The following is a 17,533-nucleotide window of genomic DNA, read 5'->3' on the forward strand; positions in this document are numbered from 1 at the left end:
GGGACTGGAACTGGCACTGGAAGTGATCTACAATCCTTTCACTGCTGCATTTTATTTCTTTGAACTGTAGCCAAATTGCCATTTCTCATAACCTCATCAGCTTCTTGGGCTTCATTGCTGAATACCCTACCTTAATACCTTACATTTCAATCATCTTTCAGTAATGCTTAAGGAACATTAGTTGGGTGCATTCATATCTGAGCCTCTTGGAGCATGAGATGCCCATCCATATTGCTCAGGACAAGTGCATGCTATTATTTAACAGTTGGTTTGCCCCCAAAAGGCCATGCTGACACCACAAGTAGTGCAGGAAGCATCTGCTCAGTTCCAAGTGACAAGGGAATGGTATGAACACCTTATTTTTACCTATTCTGAAAGTACAAACCATGGACTGATTTTTAAATTCATTCTTCTTTCTAAAAAAAAAACCCAAATAACTTTGATTCTATGCTTCTTAATGACCCTTTAAAGCATATTTTGTGCCATATACTGAGATCTGTTTATTCACATTTGTCTGTTTCAAGGGTCACTACAATCTTGATGGAGCAAGAGGTTTCAACCTGTAAAACTCTTCTTCTGGGAAATATACAGTATACAGCTTAGTCAGTCTGTTAACATGCTATGGGATAGTAAAAAAAATCTTTTAAAAAGAGAAATAAATTTAAACTTTTATTTATTTCTTTTTTGGTATTATTTTATCGTCTTATACTTTGAAGCTTCTTTGAAGCTGAGGCAGCCATTTTTGTTGCTGGCTACCTTCTTTAACATGCAGCACAGGTGGATTGCTTTAAATCAATGTGATTTAAATCACCCCATGAACAGACTCAATTTAATTCATCGATTGTAATCAACTTGTCCATTTGTACTTCAGCTATTTTCCCATTCGTTGATATAACTATTACAACCTGTTGATTTACAACCAACCAGAGCCTTTTACATCGGATTTAGTACATCTTTTTTCTACCCTGGAGGATGCAACTATAATTATATACATTTATTTAATCCATTACGTAGTTTAATATTTTCAGATTCTAATTAATTAATTGTGCATTTTAGTAAGTTAGAAAATGGTGACTGGTATATTGCTTATTTACTAGATAATTAATGTTTTGCTCACAATTTATGTCAAGCTGCTTTAGGATCATTAGGATGGTAACTGGAATTTAATTAAACACCCAAAACAGAACATAAAATGTATTTTTATTCAACAAAACAAGTCCTCAATACAGTACATGATCTATCGTGCCACATTTATAAAGATTGACCTCAAAAGTTAGATTTTTTCCCCCCCATATTTTTTTCTTTATATAGAAAAGCAGCCTTTAACTCAAAGATTTTGATGGAGACTCATGGATTCAGCATTATTATTTTTTATATAAGTGTTTTAAGAAATTAGAATAAGTTTAGGCCTTAACATATTTTGTACTAAATTCAGATTTCATTTTAATTGGTTTTATTTTTAAAAAGAAAAACCACTGTAATTTACATCATAAAATCAAAATAATCTGATTTAAATTTTAAAAATCTGTTTATTTAAAAAAAAAACATTTTATTCACCCTAAAGCCAATATAAGTGGCTGAAAAATAGTTGCCAGATCACAGAGATTTGCATATTCACAGTAATTATTGAGACGTAACCATACAGAAATTTTGCAACTCCCTATACTGTGACTGGTTGACATCATTAGCTATGTGGAATAAAAGCTTTTCATTGTATTGAGAAATAAGTGTAGAGTGACTATGGATATGTCTTCACTACCTACCGGATAGGTGGGTAGCAATCCATCCAGCGGGGATTGATTTATGTATGTTATTCACGTAACTGAAGTTGCGTAACTTAGATCGATTTCCCCCCGCCCCCCTCCCCACACACACACAGTATAGACCAGGGCTATGGAAATAAGGGTTTGTCTACACTTACCGGAGGATCAATGCTGTGGCAATCTATGCATCGGCAGCTGATTTAGTGATCTAATGAAGACCCGCTAAATCGACCACTGATCGCTCCTCTGTCGACTCCTGTACTCCACCTGATTGAAAAGAGTAAGGGGAGTCGACGGGAGAGTGTCTCCCGTTGATGTCGCGTAGTGTGGACCTCGCGGTAAGTAGATCTAAGCTACGTCGATTTGAGTTATGCTATTTACGTAACTCAAATTGTGTAGCTTAGATCGACTTTTCCCTTTAGTGTAGACAAGGCCTAAGAATTGCATAGCCAGAGTTCAGGGAATTGAATAACTACAGTAAGTAAAGACTGGACAGTTACACATGTGAAACTGAAATATTTTGGATGAAACAATATAATTACAGAATAATCTATTATTAATTTTGGCTTGGGGATAAATCAACACTGTCAAATGAACAAATCAATTTTTGTTTAAAAAATATACTCTCATTGTCAATACACCAAGTGATCCATCCATGATGCTAACTGACCACTTGTCTCTTAATTGTATAGAACCTCACATTAATCATATTGAAAGCCTACTCAAATGCCCACTAACTCACTCCCAGAAACATCCAAATTCTATAATCTCATACAAAATCGATGACTATGTCTTGGACAAAAAATAAATAATAATTTAAAAAAAATCTTCCCAGTCATTCTGAATGAGTGGTTGAAAAATGTTCCTGAAATGAAAAACCACCACCCTATCCTTAGCATCAAATTAGCATTCTGTTTTGTGCCTGGATTTGAGCATGGTAAAGGGGAAAAGTCAGACATGGAGACATTGCCATCTGCTCATTCACACTTTAAAAAACATGTGTGCAAAAAAGAAAGAAAAGGAAATCAATCACATGTGCTGTAACAGAATTACAACTGTAATAATTTCATCATTCTCCAGCTAAAATAGCACAGGTATCACATAACAGATCCCATCACAAAGAAGCTAATAGCAATCCAAGGATTCAACCTGACTGAGTTGAATTAAGTGGCTTCTGTATTTGTAATTTTAACATCCTGGCCTCTTTCTCTCACCAGTTTACACTGAGAATGGAGCTTCAGTATCATTGTGGGGATGTTTCAGAATTACACAAAAATAAATGAGGGCCAGAGTCCAGGCCTGGAGGGTAAGTAGGAGCTAGCATTACAGAGTTTAAGGCCGAAAGGGACTACCAGATCATCTAGTCAGGTTATCACAGGCCACCAACACCACCCAGCACCCGCACACTAAACCCAACAACCAAAATTAGACCAAAGTGTTATATAAAAATGCTGTGCGTCGGCCACTCCCCCCACCTCCCTGAGCAGGTATTTGGCTCCTCCGCCCTCATCCTCCAACACAACAACCAGCAGAGTTGGCCTGTAGGGAGGGTAGTTCTTTTCTCCTATTAAGGATTCTGCTCCTCTGAAGCATCAATCCCTTCCCTTGGGTGATCTTGGAACTGTGCAGCTACACATCAGCTCATGCTCAAGGCTTGTGGTAAAACCACAAATTAATCTATTTAGCAAAAGTACATGCAAGAAGAGGGGGCCCTGTTGCATGACTGGGGCTCTTAGGTGCTAGGATTATAATAAGGGCTATGTGATCGCCTGGTCTGGTGACTTCATTTCATCCTTTCAGATTTGAATTTGAAATAGTGGCATGAGAGGGTGAAAGGGCAACTGCTGGGCTGATTCTAGGCAATCTTGCACTATCCATTTCTAAGCAAGGGAGTGTTCTGCTTACAAACTGATGGCACAGTGTGGTCCTCCAACAAGTGCTGAATACCCCCTGAAGTCAAATGAGGGCTGCAGGTGCTTCTGCATGAAGCCCTGTGTAGAAACAGATGCATGATTTTCACTTGCTGGAAAGGAATGGGGCAGCTAAGATCTACATCCCAGGGGCTGAGGTCACTTAATTAGTAGGTAGAGGTCAGGGCCACACGGTTAAAATGTCATGTGCTTGTTACATATCCTGAGCGAGGGTAGTAAACAGTGAGACAATTTCAACTTGAGAAGTGACATTTACAGTTAGCTAGTGAATGAGCTCACCCTTCTTTTGTAACACTGCTTCTCCCAAAGGCATTAATATGATCCTCCAAGCCAAGCTCTCTTGCCATAGATGTAACGGGCACAGCCTGAATAGTATAGAACACATTTCCTTCTGTTCAGGGCTCTAAATTTGGGCTCTGTGTATTCCAGCATCTGCATGCCCAAAACTTGCATTGCACACGGCTGCTAACTACCCAGTTGGTGGATGAAAATGTAGCCGTCCGTCTGTACCCTATGTTTCTGGAGAGTCAAAGCTGTTTTCAAGACCTGTACCCCTAAAGCCAGTAAAAGCAGGCATTGCATTTTAACTGTTTGGTTGCAATAATAAGCACTACTACTCCTATAGAAGGGCCTTTCAGCACAAGGGCCTGGCCTTGAGCTTTGTGCCTTTGACTTCCAACAAGTAAGATCAGGGCCAAACATTCTGAAGTGTTTGAGAGACTCTGAAGCGTTAAGTCTAACTTCTGAGAGGGAAGTATTATAATTCCCCCTTTAAAAAGGGGGGAACTCGAGGCACAGAGAAACAGGCTCTGGGATTTTCAATGGAACCTAAGGGGGCTGGAACTGAGCACCCATTGATCTAGTGCAATTCAGCTAACTGCATTCAGATCCTTTGAAATATCTTATCCTAAGTAGGAAATTCACAAAGCAAGACACAGGGGTGGAACCCGGGTATCCTGAATCCCACCGTGAGCCTCAGCTTCTAATGTAACTGGCAGGGCCGGCTCCAGGCACCAGCCTGGCAAGCAGGTGCTTGGGGTGGCCACTCCAGAGAGGGGCGGCACGTCCAGGTATTCGGCGGCAATTCGGCGGACGGCCCCTCACTCCTGCTGGGAGCAAAGGACCTCCCGCCGAATTGCCGCTGCAGATTGCGATCACAATTGCGATCATGGCTTTTTTTTTTTTTCTCTTCTTTGGTTGCTTGGGGCGGCCAAAACCCTGGAGCCGGCCCTGGTAACTGGATATTATAGATAGGTGTTGTCAGTGTAATTTTTATTTCATATTGTTAGTGATGGTTTTAAACTTTACAACGCCCTTTGGGACCAAAGATGCCTCTATAAACCCAAGCAATTGTCATTACTATTGTACTAAGATATACGTGATTTCTAAATGGAACATTATTTATGGAGAGCTGACATTCATTATCGATCATTTATGTAGCCCTAGAAGGTATTGGAAGGATAAATCCATCAGTGACTCTGAGGGGCTCAGATACTATGGTAATGGGAACCAAATAAGCACCTTATTGTAACCACCCAGGGGCTTACCCAGGTTCCTGGGTCTCTGTGCACTAACAACTCAGGGAGACGCACTGTCCTGGAGAGGAAGGGGGTGCCAAGGGCAGATTCAGAGTCTGCCAGGCACCCAAGAACAAGAGATACTATTTCGAGTGACAGGGGCCCCGCCAGCTTCGGGGAGGATAGCAGGTGTGGCTGGATGGCCACCAGGGCACCTGCTCAGGGGAGAGGCAGTGTCTGAGAGAAAGGAGGGGGTAGGGTGACCAGATGTCCCGTTTTTATAGGGACTGTCCCGTTTTGGGGGGCTTTTTCTTATATAGGCGCCTATTACTCCCCACCCCCTGTCCCGTTTTTTCACAGTTGCTATCTGGTCACCCTAGAGGGGGGTAGAGTCAAATGATTGACAAGTAAATGCCTGAGAAGAGCTAGCCTGACCAATAGGAAGTGAGATATACACTCTGGGAGCCATAGGCGCCGAGTTTCTAATGTGCCAGGGGGTGCTCCCCCCCCGTTTCTGCCCAGGCCCCGTCCCCACTCCACCTCTTCCCTCAATGCCCCACCTCCGCCCTGCTTCTTCCAACTTCACTCCACCTCTGCCCCACCTCTTCCCATCCCGCTCCTTCCCCATCCAGTTCCACCCTCTCCCCTGAGCATGCTGCACACTTGCTCCTCCCGCCTCTCCCCAGCGCCTCCAGACACCACGAAACAGCTGATCCGCAGCAGGCGGTAGGCGCTGGGTGGGAGGGGGAGGCGCTGATCTGTGGGGCACGCCAGCGGGCAGGAGGCGCTGAGGGGAGGGGGAAGTTCTGATAGGGGGGCTGCCGGTGGATGCTAAGCTCCCACCATTTTTTCCACATGGGTGCTCCAGCCCCGGAGCACCCATGGAGTTGGCCCCTATGCTAAAAGCACTGAGAGGGGGAAGCCCAGAAAGGGTAGGACTTACTGTGGGAGAGCTCATGAGTCGCAGGGTGAATGCAGGGATCCTCCTGAGAACTGACCTGTGGGTATCTGGAAGCAATGGCCCTCAGCTTGGTCCTTTCCCTCTTCAAGGTGGCTCCTAGTTTTAAAAGTTTGGTTGGGAAAACTCCCCACCCACGCAGGCTGAGTTAGTGCTTCAGCGCCTTAGGTGAAATCAGTCACTACTGCTCTGGAGGCAAGCTCAGGGCTGCCCTACTATTGTGAATGTATCTGAGCTCTAGGGGAGGAGATTAGGAGTGAGGATGTTTAGTAGAGTTACTGTATCTGCACCTGACCCCTGCATCCCTTTGCGGTGAGGGGAAATCTTGGGACCAGAAATAGCCTGACTCCTGCATGAAGAGGATCCTTGCCAGCTGTGATCATCAGTTCCTCGGCAGTGGCTGAAGAGTCCAGATCCATCTCTGAACTGGAAAATCATTGGTGGAGTTGTGAATGAACCATCTTTTAGATGTTCTAGGAAATTGTCTAGGAGACTCCCTGCTCCCTGATCATGTCCTCAAGCCAGGGGCTGAGGGTTTGGGGGTTTTATTACCCGCAGCCTACTAAATCCATGGAGGGACTTACCATTTTACCCCACATGAGAATCTTTTGGGCTGTACTGAACCAAGTCAGCAAGATTGCTTATTGCTGCTATGGAAGATATCATTGTTATGAGTTATCAAGGGCCCCTACAAAATACATGTATAAACAGGACACTAATTTTTTCGTTTGCAATATCAGGTCACGTGACAAGGGAAATTCACAGATATTATCAGCATGGCCACCAGTGACCGTGAGAGTAGTGTTTTACCCTGTTATGTTCTATTTACTTCCTGTTTAATATAATTACTGTGTTGAATATATTGTACGTGGTTGTGTTATTTCAATTTTCCTTCCAAGCTGCCCTGGTGACACTGCCCGGAAGGAGCGAGGGGGGTGGAGGCACTGCCAACTTAAATTCAGGTGGGAAGAAAATAAAGAAGTTACACCGTGCTGAGCTGGAGGTGGGATCCAGAAGAACCAGGCCTCTCCATCAAAACCTGTAAGGAGATTGGCGCTAAAAGAGGTATCCAGGCAGACAGGGATGCTACATTAGCTAGATAGGAGGCAGTGAAGACAATGAGAGGGGAAGCAGGAGACGAAAGCTCAGATGTGAACGGAAGTAGGGCCCACCATGCCCTTGCTGAGGAGAAAGAGAAGCTTCATCCTGAGGTACAGGGAAAGCAGAGCCAATGGCTTCACTGGAACCAGTGAGTGACATGACAGGAGGCGATCATTTTGTGCAGCAGCATTTAGGCTTAACTGCTGAGGACAGCTGTGGTTGATGCCTTCCCATTCTGAAACTCTGCAGTCAATTAGTGCATATTAAAAGGTGTTTTAACCTATGGTACTCTAAAAGGTCACATCCCTGAGAACTAATTGTATGAAATGCTGTGATTCCCTCTCAACAGAAACCAGGTAACATAACTTACTATGCCATTAAACCCCCCATGATCAATACATGTCTGCAGCTTTAAAACATTGCAGCAGACTGATCAGATGACCATAAAATGCGTACTGTTATTGCATCAGTGCTAAAGATCCTAACATAGAAAATGCAATGGCTTGTCTGGGATGAAGATACACATGCTATTACACTCTTATTATGCTCACTCCTCCTGAAGCACAGAGGCTGATGCAACCTTGATGCTAGTGATCAGGTGATCCTAGAGATAAAATTGCTTATGCTCTGTAGCAGGCTACTTCCAGTTCCAGCTGAAGTGACACTGCTTGTCTGTTGCAATCTGTGCAGTATGTTAGAGCTTGGTAACATGAATTCTGCAAGGCAAGGCACTGCCCAGACTCAAGTCATTTCTAATATGAAGGATGACTGCCAAGAAATAGGGATTCACATTTAAACTTTTCAGTCCGTTCCCATTTGTATTACATGTAACATCTCTACAGCAGGAAAAACCCAAATTGGATTTGTGTAAAAAAGCCCTTTCATTGGGCCTATTCCCTGACTTCTGTTTACAGGGGAAAGTTGCACCAGCTGAACTTGAATCTGTTTTTTAAACCAATTTATTTAAGCTAGTTCTAGCCTGTGTGGACATGATTATTTTGATGTAAGAGCAACAAAAAGACAGTCCCTATGGGGCAAGGGCTGTCTTTTTGTTCCGTGTTTGTACAGGCCCTAGCGCAATGGGAGTCCTGAGCCTATCACTGGGGCTGACAGGCACTAGTGCAATACAAATAAATAAATAAAAATAATAATAAACTGAAAGAAGACTGTCCACACACAGGGGTTTGCACTGATTTAACTAGACCACACCATTAGTTAAACCCTGTGCAGACCAGGCCTGCCTGCCTGCCTTTCCTTAATCTGTGGGCCCCTTGGGGCATACTCAGCTGGTACATATGGGAAGTGCCTAGCATGCCCTGAGCACTACCACAAATGATAATTTGCCATTACAATTGCCAGTGGCTTTTGGTCCAGTGTTTGGGTCATCTACATTCCCATATCTGCCACTGACTTACTGTATATATGAGCTTGGGCAAGCCCATTAACTGCCTTGATTTCCCTATCTGTAAAACAGGGATAACATCACCAGCCCAGGTAAATGCCTAGAGATCTCCAGGTGGAAGAACCATGTAAAGGCTAAGTAGTAGTAGTCTCATAGCATGCACAGAAAAGTAACCCATCCCCAACACCACTGCCATTGTGTCCTGAAAAAACGGATGATGGAACCCTTGAGGCACACATTACTGATGGAAAAGTGTGGTACTGAAAATGTTTAGAAAAGGTTCCCTGGATGTGGATAGCCCACCACAGCATTAAAAGCTATTTCCTGAAGGTGAAGGGTTTAATCCTTTAATCCCTGTAGTGTAGGGGAATTCGGAGAAAAGGTTCCATTACAGCAGGATGAATGATGTAGGTATTTGTTACTGACCCAAGGGCAGGCTGCTCAAGCATGCATTTTAAATAGAGGCGGCGGGGGGGTGTGTGTGTTTCTGATTGGTGGCTACATCTCGGCATACAGCAGAAAACAAAACAAAACAAAAACAGCAGAGGCAAAGGGGCAGTGGGATTTTTTTTAAGCTACAAATCTTCATCCCGTTCAAAACCAGGGAGACGCCAGAATAACACCCCTTTGCACAGAAGCCCCAGAGAGACATTTGAACCTAGAAGGTTGGGACATTTGTTACTGAGTTTCAATGCATATTTCCCTGTCCCAGCAATGTATCAACCCTCTAAACAGATTGCCAGAAGGGTTAGAAACCAGGACTTTCAGATCCATGGCACAAAACCCTACCCGTTGAGCTAAAGGAGTAGCTCCAATAGCTGGTAGCAGTATTGGGCAGTTATGCACAAGTGAAGTAGCCACTAAAGGGATCTACAACACAAACTTTGCTCTTATGTTACATACGGGTGCATGAGAATTGAGATAACAGAAGCTGCAGGATATTTAAAGATTAGATGCACAGTAAACTGCAGAAAACAGTTAGAATACAGGATACATACAAATGTGGGCATGCCTTGTTGTGCACAGAACCATAGAAACTCAGATTTTTGGGTGCACATTTTTCAGGCAGCTTTGCACAGTGACAGAATTTCACCTAACATACAGAACTGGCTAAAAGAAATAAACAAGGTGGGGGGTCAATTGGAAGCATAAAAATAGGGGCTGCGCATTAAGACAGAAGTAAAACAAAATAAATAATTCCTCCTCCTCCTATTTGCACTGACTGCTTTAGAAACTGGGCAGCTTTTAGTATACCTGTGAAAGGTCAGAGGCAGGGAAAAGGAAGAGACCATTTAAAACGCCTGGGAGGGATGGGAGAAAGAAAGGGCAGTCTGTATAGCACATTAACCTCCAACAAATATAAAAACAAACCATCAGTATATTTAATAGCGTATTTAGAGTTTCAAGCAACAGACATAAAATTTGCCCTTTTAAGCTTGACCTTTGTTAACAACTCAAGACACTACAGACCGATTATCCTACAGCATCCCCTTGATAAACTCATCATGTCTGCAAATGCTATGTTCCAGGAGACCATTCCCTTTCTCAGTCAGAAAGCAAAGATCAATATATATATATTGCACTTGCTCTTTGCTTGTAAAAAGCCTCCAGTGGAAATGTTATGGAGACATTTGCACACAAACAAATCCAGCAGAGATCTTACACTAAAATTCCTTCTTATGCTGCAGCATTTAAAATGGCAACACAAATTATTTAAAAAGAGAGAGAGAGAGAGAGAGAGAGAGAGAGAGAGATTGAAACAAAAATAAAGCTTAACGTCCATCTCTGATGCCACCAAAGGTTTATTTTAATTGCAGCAAGATATCATTATTTTCCGGGACTCAGCCTCCACGTTTTATGCGAAATAATCTTCTTTGAAATATTATAAATCTGCAGAACTTTGAAAAGTAGGTCAGTAGCGCAACATGTAGTAAATGTCTCATATAAACACTAGCCATTTCTCTCTACAGGTCGCAGTCAATATCACGTCCAGCATACTCATTAGCTAGTCAAGTGACTATTCACTGGTTTACCAAATGATGATAACAGTATCATCTCTAAGCATCCATTCATTGTTAACGACATATGTACGTGGATTGATGGGGGAAAAGACTCCTTGGCATTTAGCTGTCTTGCAATTAGCAAGGAAAAAATGAGAGAAAGCAGAAGGAAGAAAAGACAGACATTTTAGATTCTCATATGATGAACTATGTGGAAGTCTCTACAGGTTGGGATAAACCAGGATGCAAATATACCTGTATATTAAAGGCATTTCAAAATATGAACATTATTAGTGGTGAATATGCTTAAAACCACCATCAGAGGAATGTTTCTATGTACGCTCCAAATGAACTCATTTTCAAAGTTCTCCAGGACCTGTTAAAGAAAAGCATGTGGTCAACATGGTCTCTCAATGATTTTCTACTCAGGATCCATGCACTCTCCCCACTAGCCTCTCAATAAGCTCCACATTTCAGCAAGCACTTACCATCAACAAGCTAAGAGCAGATTCTGGAGCACGCTGAACAGCCATAACCTTCTCTTCCTACATACAAATCCTCCCTCGGATTTGGTCAGCCTTCGGCCCCGTATCACAGCAAAGCATCCAGCAGCACCTACAGCAAACTACAAAAATAGAAATCCAGAATCAGGGTCAGATCGCATTTTCCTAGAGGTGGAGGAGGAAAAAACAACCACCCCTCCTCAATCCAGGAAAAAAGCTGTAGCTAGGCCAAATTTTACACTAGAGGGAGGAGAGAAATGGAATGGAGAGCCTGCTGGAGGAATGAGAGATCGGAAGCTGCAGGATATTTAAAGATTAGATGGACATAGCTACAGTAAGTGCAGGAACACAAGACTCATATCAAACACCTACGTGAGAGGTTAGAATACAGGATACAACCCTCCCCCGCCCCCCACCCACCATACTGAATAGGATTAATTGATTTAATTGTCATTATCTTTATTGTGGTTAAAGCAGCAATATCCCAGACTCTTTGCTCCTTCCCCCCTGCAGTACTGATGCAGAAGCAATGCTAATAAATATCACAACATACCGCTTCCAAAATCGTCAATTTTCTTCTCTCTTCTCATAAAAACCTGCTCCTCTTTTTGGAAAGCAGACGTCTGCATAATACAGGCATGAGCAATGAACGAGAGGAGCAGAACCAGGAAGCGCCCGGCATTCACTTGAGAGCAACAATTACCTTTATCATATTCGAATGAGAACTGGGTTATGGACTGACCCTTTTCACCTTACCCCCCCCAAATAAAATCTATTTCTCCTCCTCTCCAAATGGACTCAGCTCCCTGTGGAGCTAACACACTTACTAGAGACATGTAATTACACAGCCTGCTCTGATCACACTGGCTGTACCACATGCAAACAGCAGAGCCAGGAATCTTCTCCCCCCCCCCCCCCCGCCCGCCCATCCATAAGGCTACATGTTACGATCCCCTGTGGAGCGTCTACAGCTCAGGCAGAGATGGAAGGCTAATTGTGGGGATGGGAGACTGTTAAGACAGGACAAATTAGCCTGAGAAGAAGCCACTTGTTTAAATATCGGCTGTAAGAGATTGGTTTTCTCAGAGCTTTAGAAAATAAAGCATCCTATTGTGAAGGCCACCAGTTTAGTCTTTTTTTTTTTAAGTATCAGCATATCAAGGTAATTATCAGAACTTCCCCTATGGATGGGAAGTTCTATCTAAGGCACTTGTAAGGCACCCAAGTCCATCAGACCTGAGCTCCTCTTTAAAGTTTTTATCCTCACAACCCCCCTCAAGGTATCATTCCCACTTTTTTTTAAGCAGGTGGGAAACTGAGGCACAGAATGGTCACACAGAAAGCCAATGGATGGAGCAGGGAATTGAAGTAAAATCTCCCCACCCCAAGGATCTCACCCTAACTATCAGGCTATCATCTCTCTCCCCACAGAGCTATTCTCCCTCTCCTTCCAGCATGGGATGTTACAAGTTGTTACACCCCCTGGACCCCATCAAAAACAAGCAAACAAAACACTCTTCTCTGAGGAGAAGCAGGAGGTTGACAGTATTCCAAGGAAGACAGAGACAAATTCCTTAAATAACTCGAGACAGGGAAATTGGGAGGGGAGGGGGGGAGATGAAAGCAACCTTTTAAAAAATGTCTAAGGGCATCAAAATATAAAATATGTAACAGAAGATTTTAAACATCAACAGCAAATACCCACAGGCTACAGCTGTTCAAGTTTTCCCTGTACTAACCCACATGTGGAACTGTACAGCTCTGTATTTGTGTGATTACAAGGATAACACAGCCGCGTAAACAGCCAGCTCTGCAACTCTAGGGTCTGCCTGACAAATGTGAGATACTTTCACAGTTCCCAGGCAAGTGTTTTTAGGGTTGGGGGTTGTTTGGTTTTTGGAGCCACTCATTATAATTTTCCAGCGATGGGTGGGACCAACGTAAAGTCAACAGTCCTGCAATGGCAAGATAATAAATTGATCCCAGAGGTCTCTTCAATCTCCAGCTTCTATGAAGAGTACAGTTGTAGGGTGAGCTCCTAACCAAAGTCTGGTTTGAGGCAGCCCTAACCAAACATTGCTGTGTGAAATCAATACAGAAGAAGACCAGAAGTCTGAAATCTATCAGTTGCAGGGTATTGACCACATGGAGTGAGTCAACTGTATCTGAGTATATGATTTAGAGTGTTGAGTTAAATTTGCAAACTTACCCATGCAATTCCCACTCCGTACATTTTATCTGCATGTGTTGCCAGTTAGGGTTAGGGAAACAAATACACCTCATGGACTCTTCCTTAGCTAGGAGAAATCAGCAAATTACCACACTAACTAAAGCTCATTTCAAAGGTTAGAGAGACAAGGTGCGTGATGTAATATCTTTGACTGGACCAATAAAAGATATTACCTCACCCACCTTGTCTCTCTAATATGCTGAGATTGACACAGATACAACACTGCATCTCAAAGGTTGTTATCTGGAAAACTGTTCACTGACAACTGTACATGCGAGGAGAAGGAAATGAGAATTTTTCCTTGTGCCGCAAATTTTAAAAGACTCATTTGGAAATGTATCTATAAAAGAGAACATTGGCTAATATCCATGTATGTTTAGGGACAAAAGAAGAACCATTAAAGCAGATAAAACTGATCCAATATAGCTGGTTAAAAAAATTTAAATTTCAATATTTTGATTATGTTTCAAGATTCAAAATTCTGATTTTTTTTTTAAAGTAGGGGAAATTTTCAATAAAATTTTCACATATTTTTTACCCTGGATTTTGATCAGCTGTACAAGAAATGTGTTTTGTCTTATGATTTACAAGCAGTTCTATCATAAAAAGAAATAACCATGTTGGTTGACTCTGGACTAATGGACAAGTTAATCTTCAAAAATTAACTAAGGAACTCTTGAAAACCAGTCTATAAGAAAAGGAAGTCTCTCTGATGACAGACACACATGTGCGCTCTGGATCATGTGACAGACAGTGGGTGATCAGAAACAGACATCTCTGGTCTCTGTAAGAACAAGGACTTTTCTAGAAAGAGGTAAAATCCTTGCAATGTTTGAATCTCAGACAAGTTAAGTTTTCTGTAGGAAGCAACTGGGTTATTTTTTTTTTTGGTGCCTCTCTCTTACTTGGTCATTTTCTCTGTATTTCTGTGAAGTTGCCAATAAACCATGTTGTTTGTAACAACCTGATCTGGGTCGCTGGAGCAGTTATCAACAGGCACTTCGGTATCTGAGCTCTGGTCTCAGGAGAGGCAGATCCTGGAGTAAGCAATGGCTTGGCTCACAGGTGCTGACTTTTATTTTTCTCCGTGGGTGCTCCACCCCTGCTCTGCCCCAAGGCCTTGCCCCACCCCCCCTTCCCTGAAGCCCCACCCTTGCCCCACCTCTTTCTGCTCCTGCTCCGCCTCCTACCCCGAGGACCCCCCCTCTCCTGCCAGCCACCAAACAGCTGATCAGCAGCGCCGCCAAACAGCTGTGGCTGGCCGGTGCTGAGCACCCATTTTTTTTTCTGTGGGTGCTTGAGCCCCGGAGCACCCCCGGCGTCTGCGCTTATGGCTTGGGTACAAAGTTGTAGGTGTGGAAGAGACTGTGGTCTCCCCCGCACAAATAAATGCCAGAGAAGGGCTGGTGAGACCCATTGTGGGCATGGCCAGAAAGTATAACCAGATACACATAGAAATGCTCCAGATACAGACTCTACCACTAGAGCTGGTTGGCATTTTTTTGATGAAACATTTTGTTGTTGGATAATGCCTATTCATTGAAACTGAAACTTCTTAGGATCAGGATGGACTTTTTGGTTACACAAAGAAAGAGAGAGAGATCCCAGGATAGCCAATAGCCCACTAGATCAGTGGTTCTCAAACTTTTGTACTAGTGACCCCTTTCATACCGCAAGCCTCTGATTGCAACCTCCTTATAAATTAAAAACACTTTTAATATATTTAACACCATTATGAATGCTGGAGGCAAAGTGGGGTTTGGGGTGGACAGCTCACAACCCCCCATGTAATAACCTCACGACCCCCTGAGGGGTCACAACCTCCTGTTTGAGAACCCCTGCACTAGATAAACCACATACATGGGAAACGGGAGACCCAGCTTCAGACTCAGCCAGAGCAGGGGCTTAAACCTGCATCTCCCATATCATGGGTGAGGGCCCTAACCACCAGGCTATTGGCTTTCTAGGGTGGCTTGCTCTTCCTCTCCCCACACCCCACTTTTAAAAAAAAGTCTTGCTTTCTTCCCAGGGGGAACAGGAAAACTCAGACATTTTAATGGGATGAGGAAATAGTTTCGCATCCAGTTATATTCACCATCCCCAAGTCCCTGGTGGTATGTCGTGGGGCTGAGGGGAAAATGTTTTCCTAGCTGGAAACTAGGCAAACAGTTTAACCCTCAACTTGAGCACAAACCAGGCTGTGTTTAGAGGGATTTGTACCCATGCAGTTATTGCTGCTGAATACTGAGCACTTCTGAAAACCTGATCCTTATTTAGGTACCTAACTGGTATTTGATATATGGCAAATCTTACCCCTAATGGTCAGAATTCTAGTCCTCTAAGATGTTAACAAGAGCTGAAAACAAAAGAGAATATAACAATTACCCTCCCCCCATACACGAATTTCAGATCCGACTTTGTCAAAGGAAACCTTCTCAGCAGGACACAAGCCATGCTGCCAGAAAGTCATAGATGTTAAGGCCAGAAAGGACCATGATGGTCATCTAGTCTGACTTTTTGTATAACACAGCCTAGTGAAGCTCACCCAGTAATTCCTGCATCAAGCCCATTTCTTCTATTTGAGCTATAACATATCTTTTAGGCAGGCATCCCAGTCTTGATTTAAAGTCCAACTCCTACCCAAGATCTTAATAAAAATCACAAGGGCAAATCTAGAATTTCACAAGAAAAACTGAGACGCAGCCAACATAATGTAGCAGGAGAAGAATTGATGGAGATAAAAGGAATGTGTTCAAATGAAATTAGAGGTAACGAATCTTTAAACACATGGGGAGGGAGGGATAGCTCAGTGGTTTGAGCATTGGCCTGCTTAAACCCAGGTTAGTGAGTTCAATCCTTGAGGGGGCCACTTGGGGATCTGGGGCAAAATCAGTACTTGGTCCTGCTAGTGAAGGCAGGGGGCTGGACTCAATGACCTTTCAAGGTCCCTTCCAGTTCTAGGAGATGGGATATCTCCATTTATTATTATGAAAAGTAAAGAACAATACAAAATTACCACAATACCACTTCTCCCACCTGTAGTACAACCACCACTTTATGGGTCTAGGACTTCTGACATGTTGGTGATGGAGTGTGGTGGAGAGAGATCCTACTGAGGGCTTGTCTACATGATGGGGTAATGCACCATATGGGGGTCTGATTTCTAAAGCACACTAACATGTTGCAAAATTAATTGGTCCTTGTAGACCTTGTTGGTGTGCTCTAAAAATTCCCTTGAATGATTTAACCTAGTACAGTTTGAAACAGCACTACATTAAAGAGCACTAAAGAAACATTAGTGCACACCAGCAAGGTCTACATGTACCAATTACCATGCAACACATTAGTGTGCTTTAGAAATCACACCCCCACAGGATGCATTATCCCACTGTAGGGTTCACAACTTTCTAATAGCACAAAACTGAACACCCCTGCCCCATCTCCTTCCCTGCTCCTTCCCCTAGGCCCCGCCCCACCTTGCCCCTTCTCCAAGGCCCCACCCCCACTCTCTCCATCCCCCCCTCACTCCATCGCTCACTCTCCCCCACCCTCACTCACTTTCACCAGTCTGGGGTAGGGGGTTGGATTGCAGCAGGGGGGTGAGGGCTCCAGGGTGGGGCGGGGGATGAGGGGTTTGGAGTATGGGAGGGGGCTCCGTGCTGGGGCAGGGGGTTGGGATGCGGGGCAGTATGGGCTCTGGGCTGGAGGTGAGGGGGGCCAGAAATGAGAGATTCAGGGTGAGTGAGGGGTCTCCAGGCTGGGGCAGGGGTTTCGGAGTGCAGGAGGGGGTGGGGTCTCCGGCTGGGGGTATGGGCTCTGGTGTGGGGCACAGGATGGGGCTCATGGCTGGAGCATTGGGTTGGGATATTGGTGCGGGGTCTGCAGGCACCGCCCCCGCAGCTTCCATTGGTCGTGGTTCCCAGCCAATGGGAGCTGCGAAGTCACACTCGGAGCAGGGGCAGCGCATGGAGCCTCCCTGGCTGCTCATGTGCCATGGGGCCTCAGGGACCTGGCGGCAGCTTCCGGGAGCCGTGCAGAGCTACGGCAGGCAGGGAGCCTGCCTTAGCCCTGGGCCCCCGCTGCTCCGCTGACCGGACTTCTAACAGCCCAGTCAGCGGTGCCGACCAG

At 44.0% G+C, this 17,533-nt stretch overlaps 1 protein-coding gene across 1 annotated transcript in view; it reads right to left on the reverse strand.

Annotated features, from left to right (window-relative positions):
- The window catches only part of FRMD4A (FERM domain containing 4A), a 529,915-nt gene extending 517,871 nt beyond the window's left edge, over nucleotides 1-12,044 (reverse strand). Inside the window, exons 1-2 of the mRNA XM_065553559.1 lie at nucleotides 11,729-12,044; nucleotides 11,161-11,297 (exon numbers count right to left, since the gene is read on the reverse strand). Of these exons, the coding sequence (XP_065409631.1) occupies nucleotides 11,161-11,205 (45 nt within the window). The 5' untranslated portion in view covers nucleotides 11,206-11,297; nucleotides 11,729-12,044. The remainder of the gene's footprint in view (nucleotides 1-11,160; nucleotides 11,298-11,728) is intronic.
- Between the last annotated feature and the right edge of the window lie 5,489 nt (nucleotides 12,045-17,533).

The sequence above is a fragment of the Chrysemys picta genome, chromosome 1 (assembly GCF_011386835.1).
Source record: "Chrysemys picta bellii isolate R12L10 chromosome 1, ASM1138683v2, whole genome shotgun sequence".
Lineage (NCBI taxonomy): Eukaryota > Metazoa > Chordata > Testudines > Emydidae > Chrysemys > Chrysemys picta.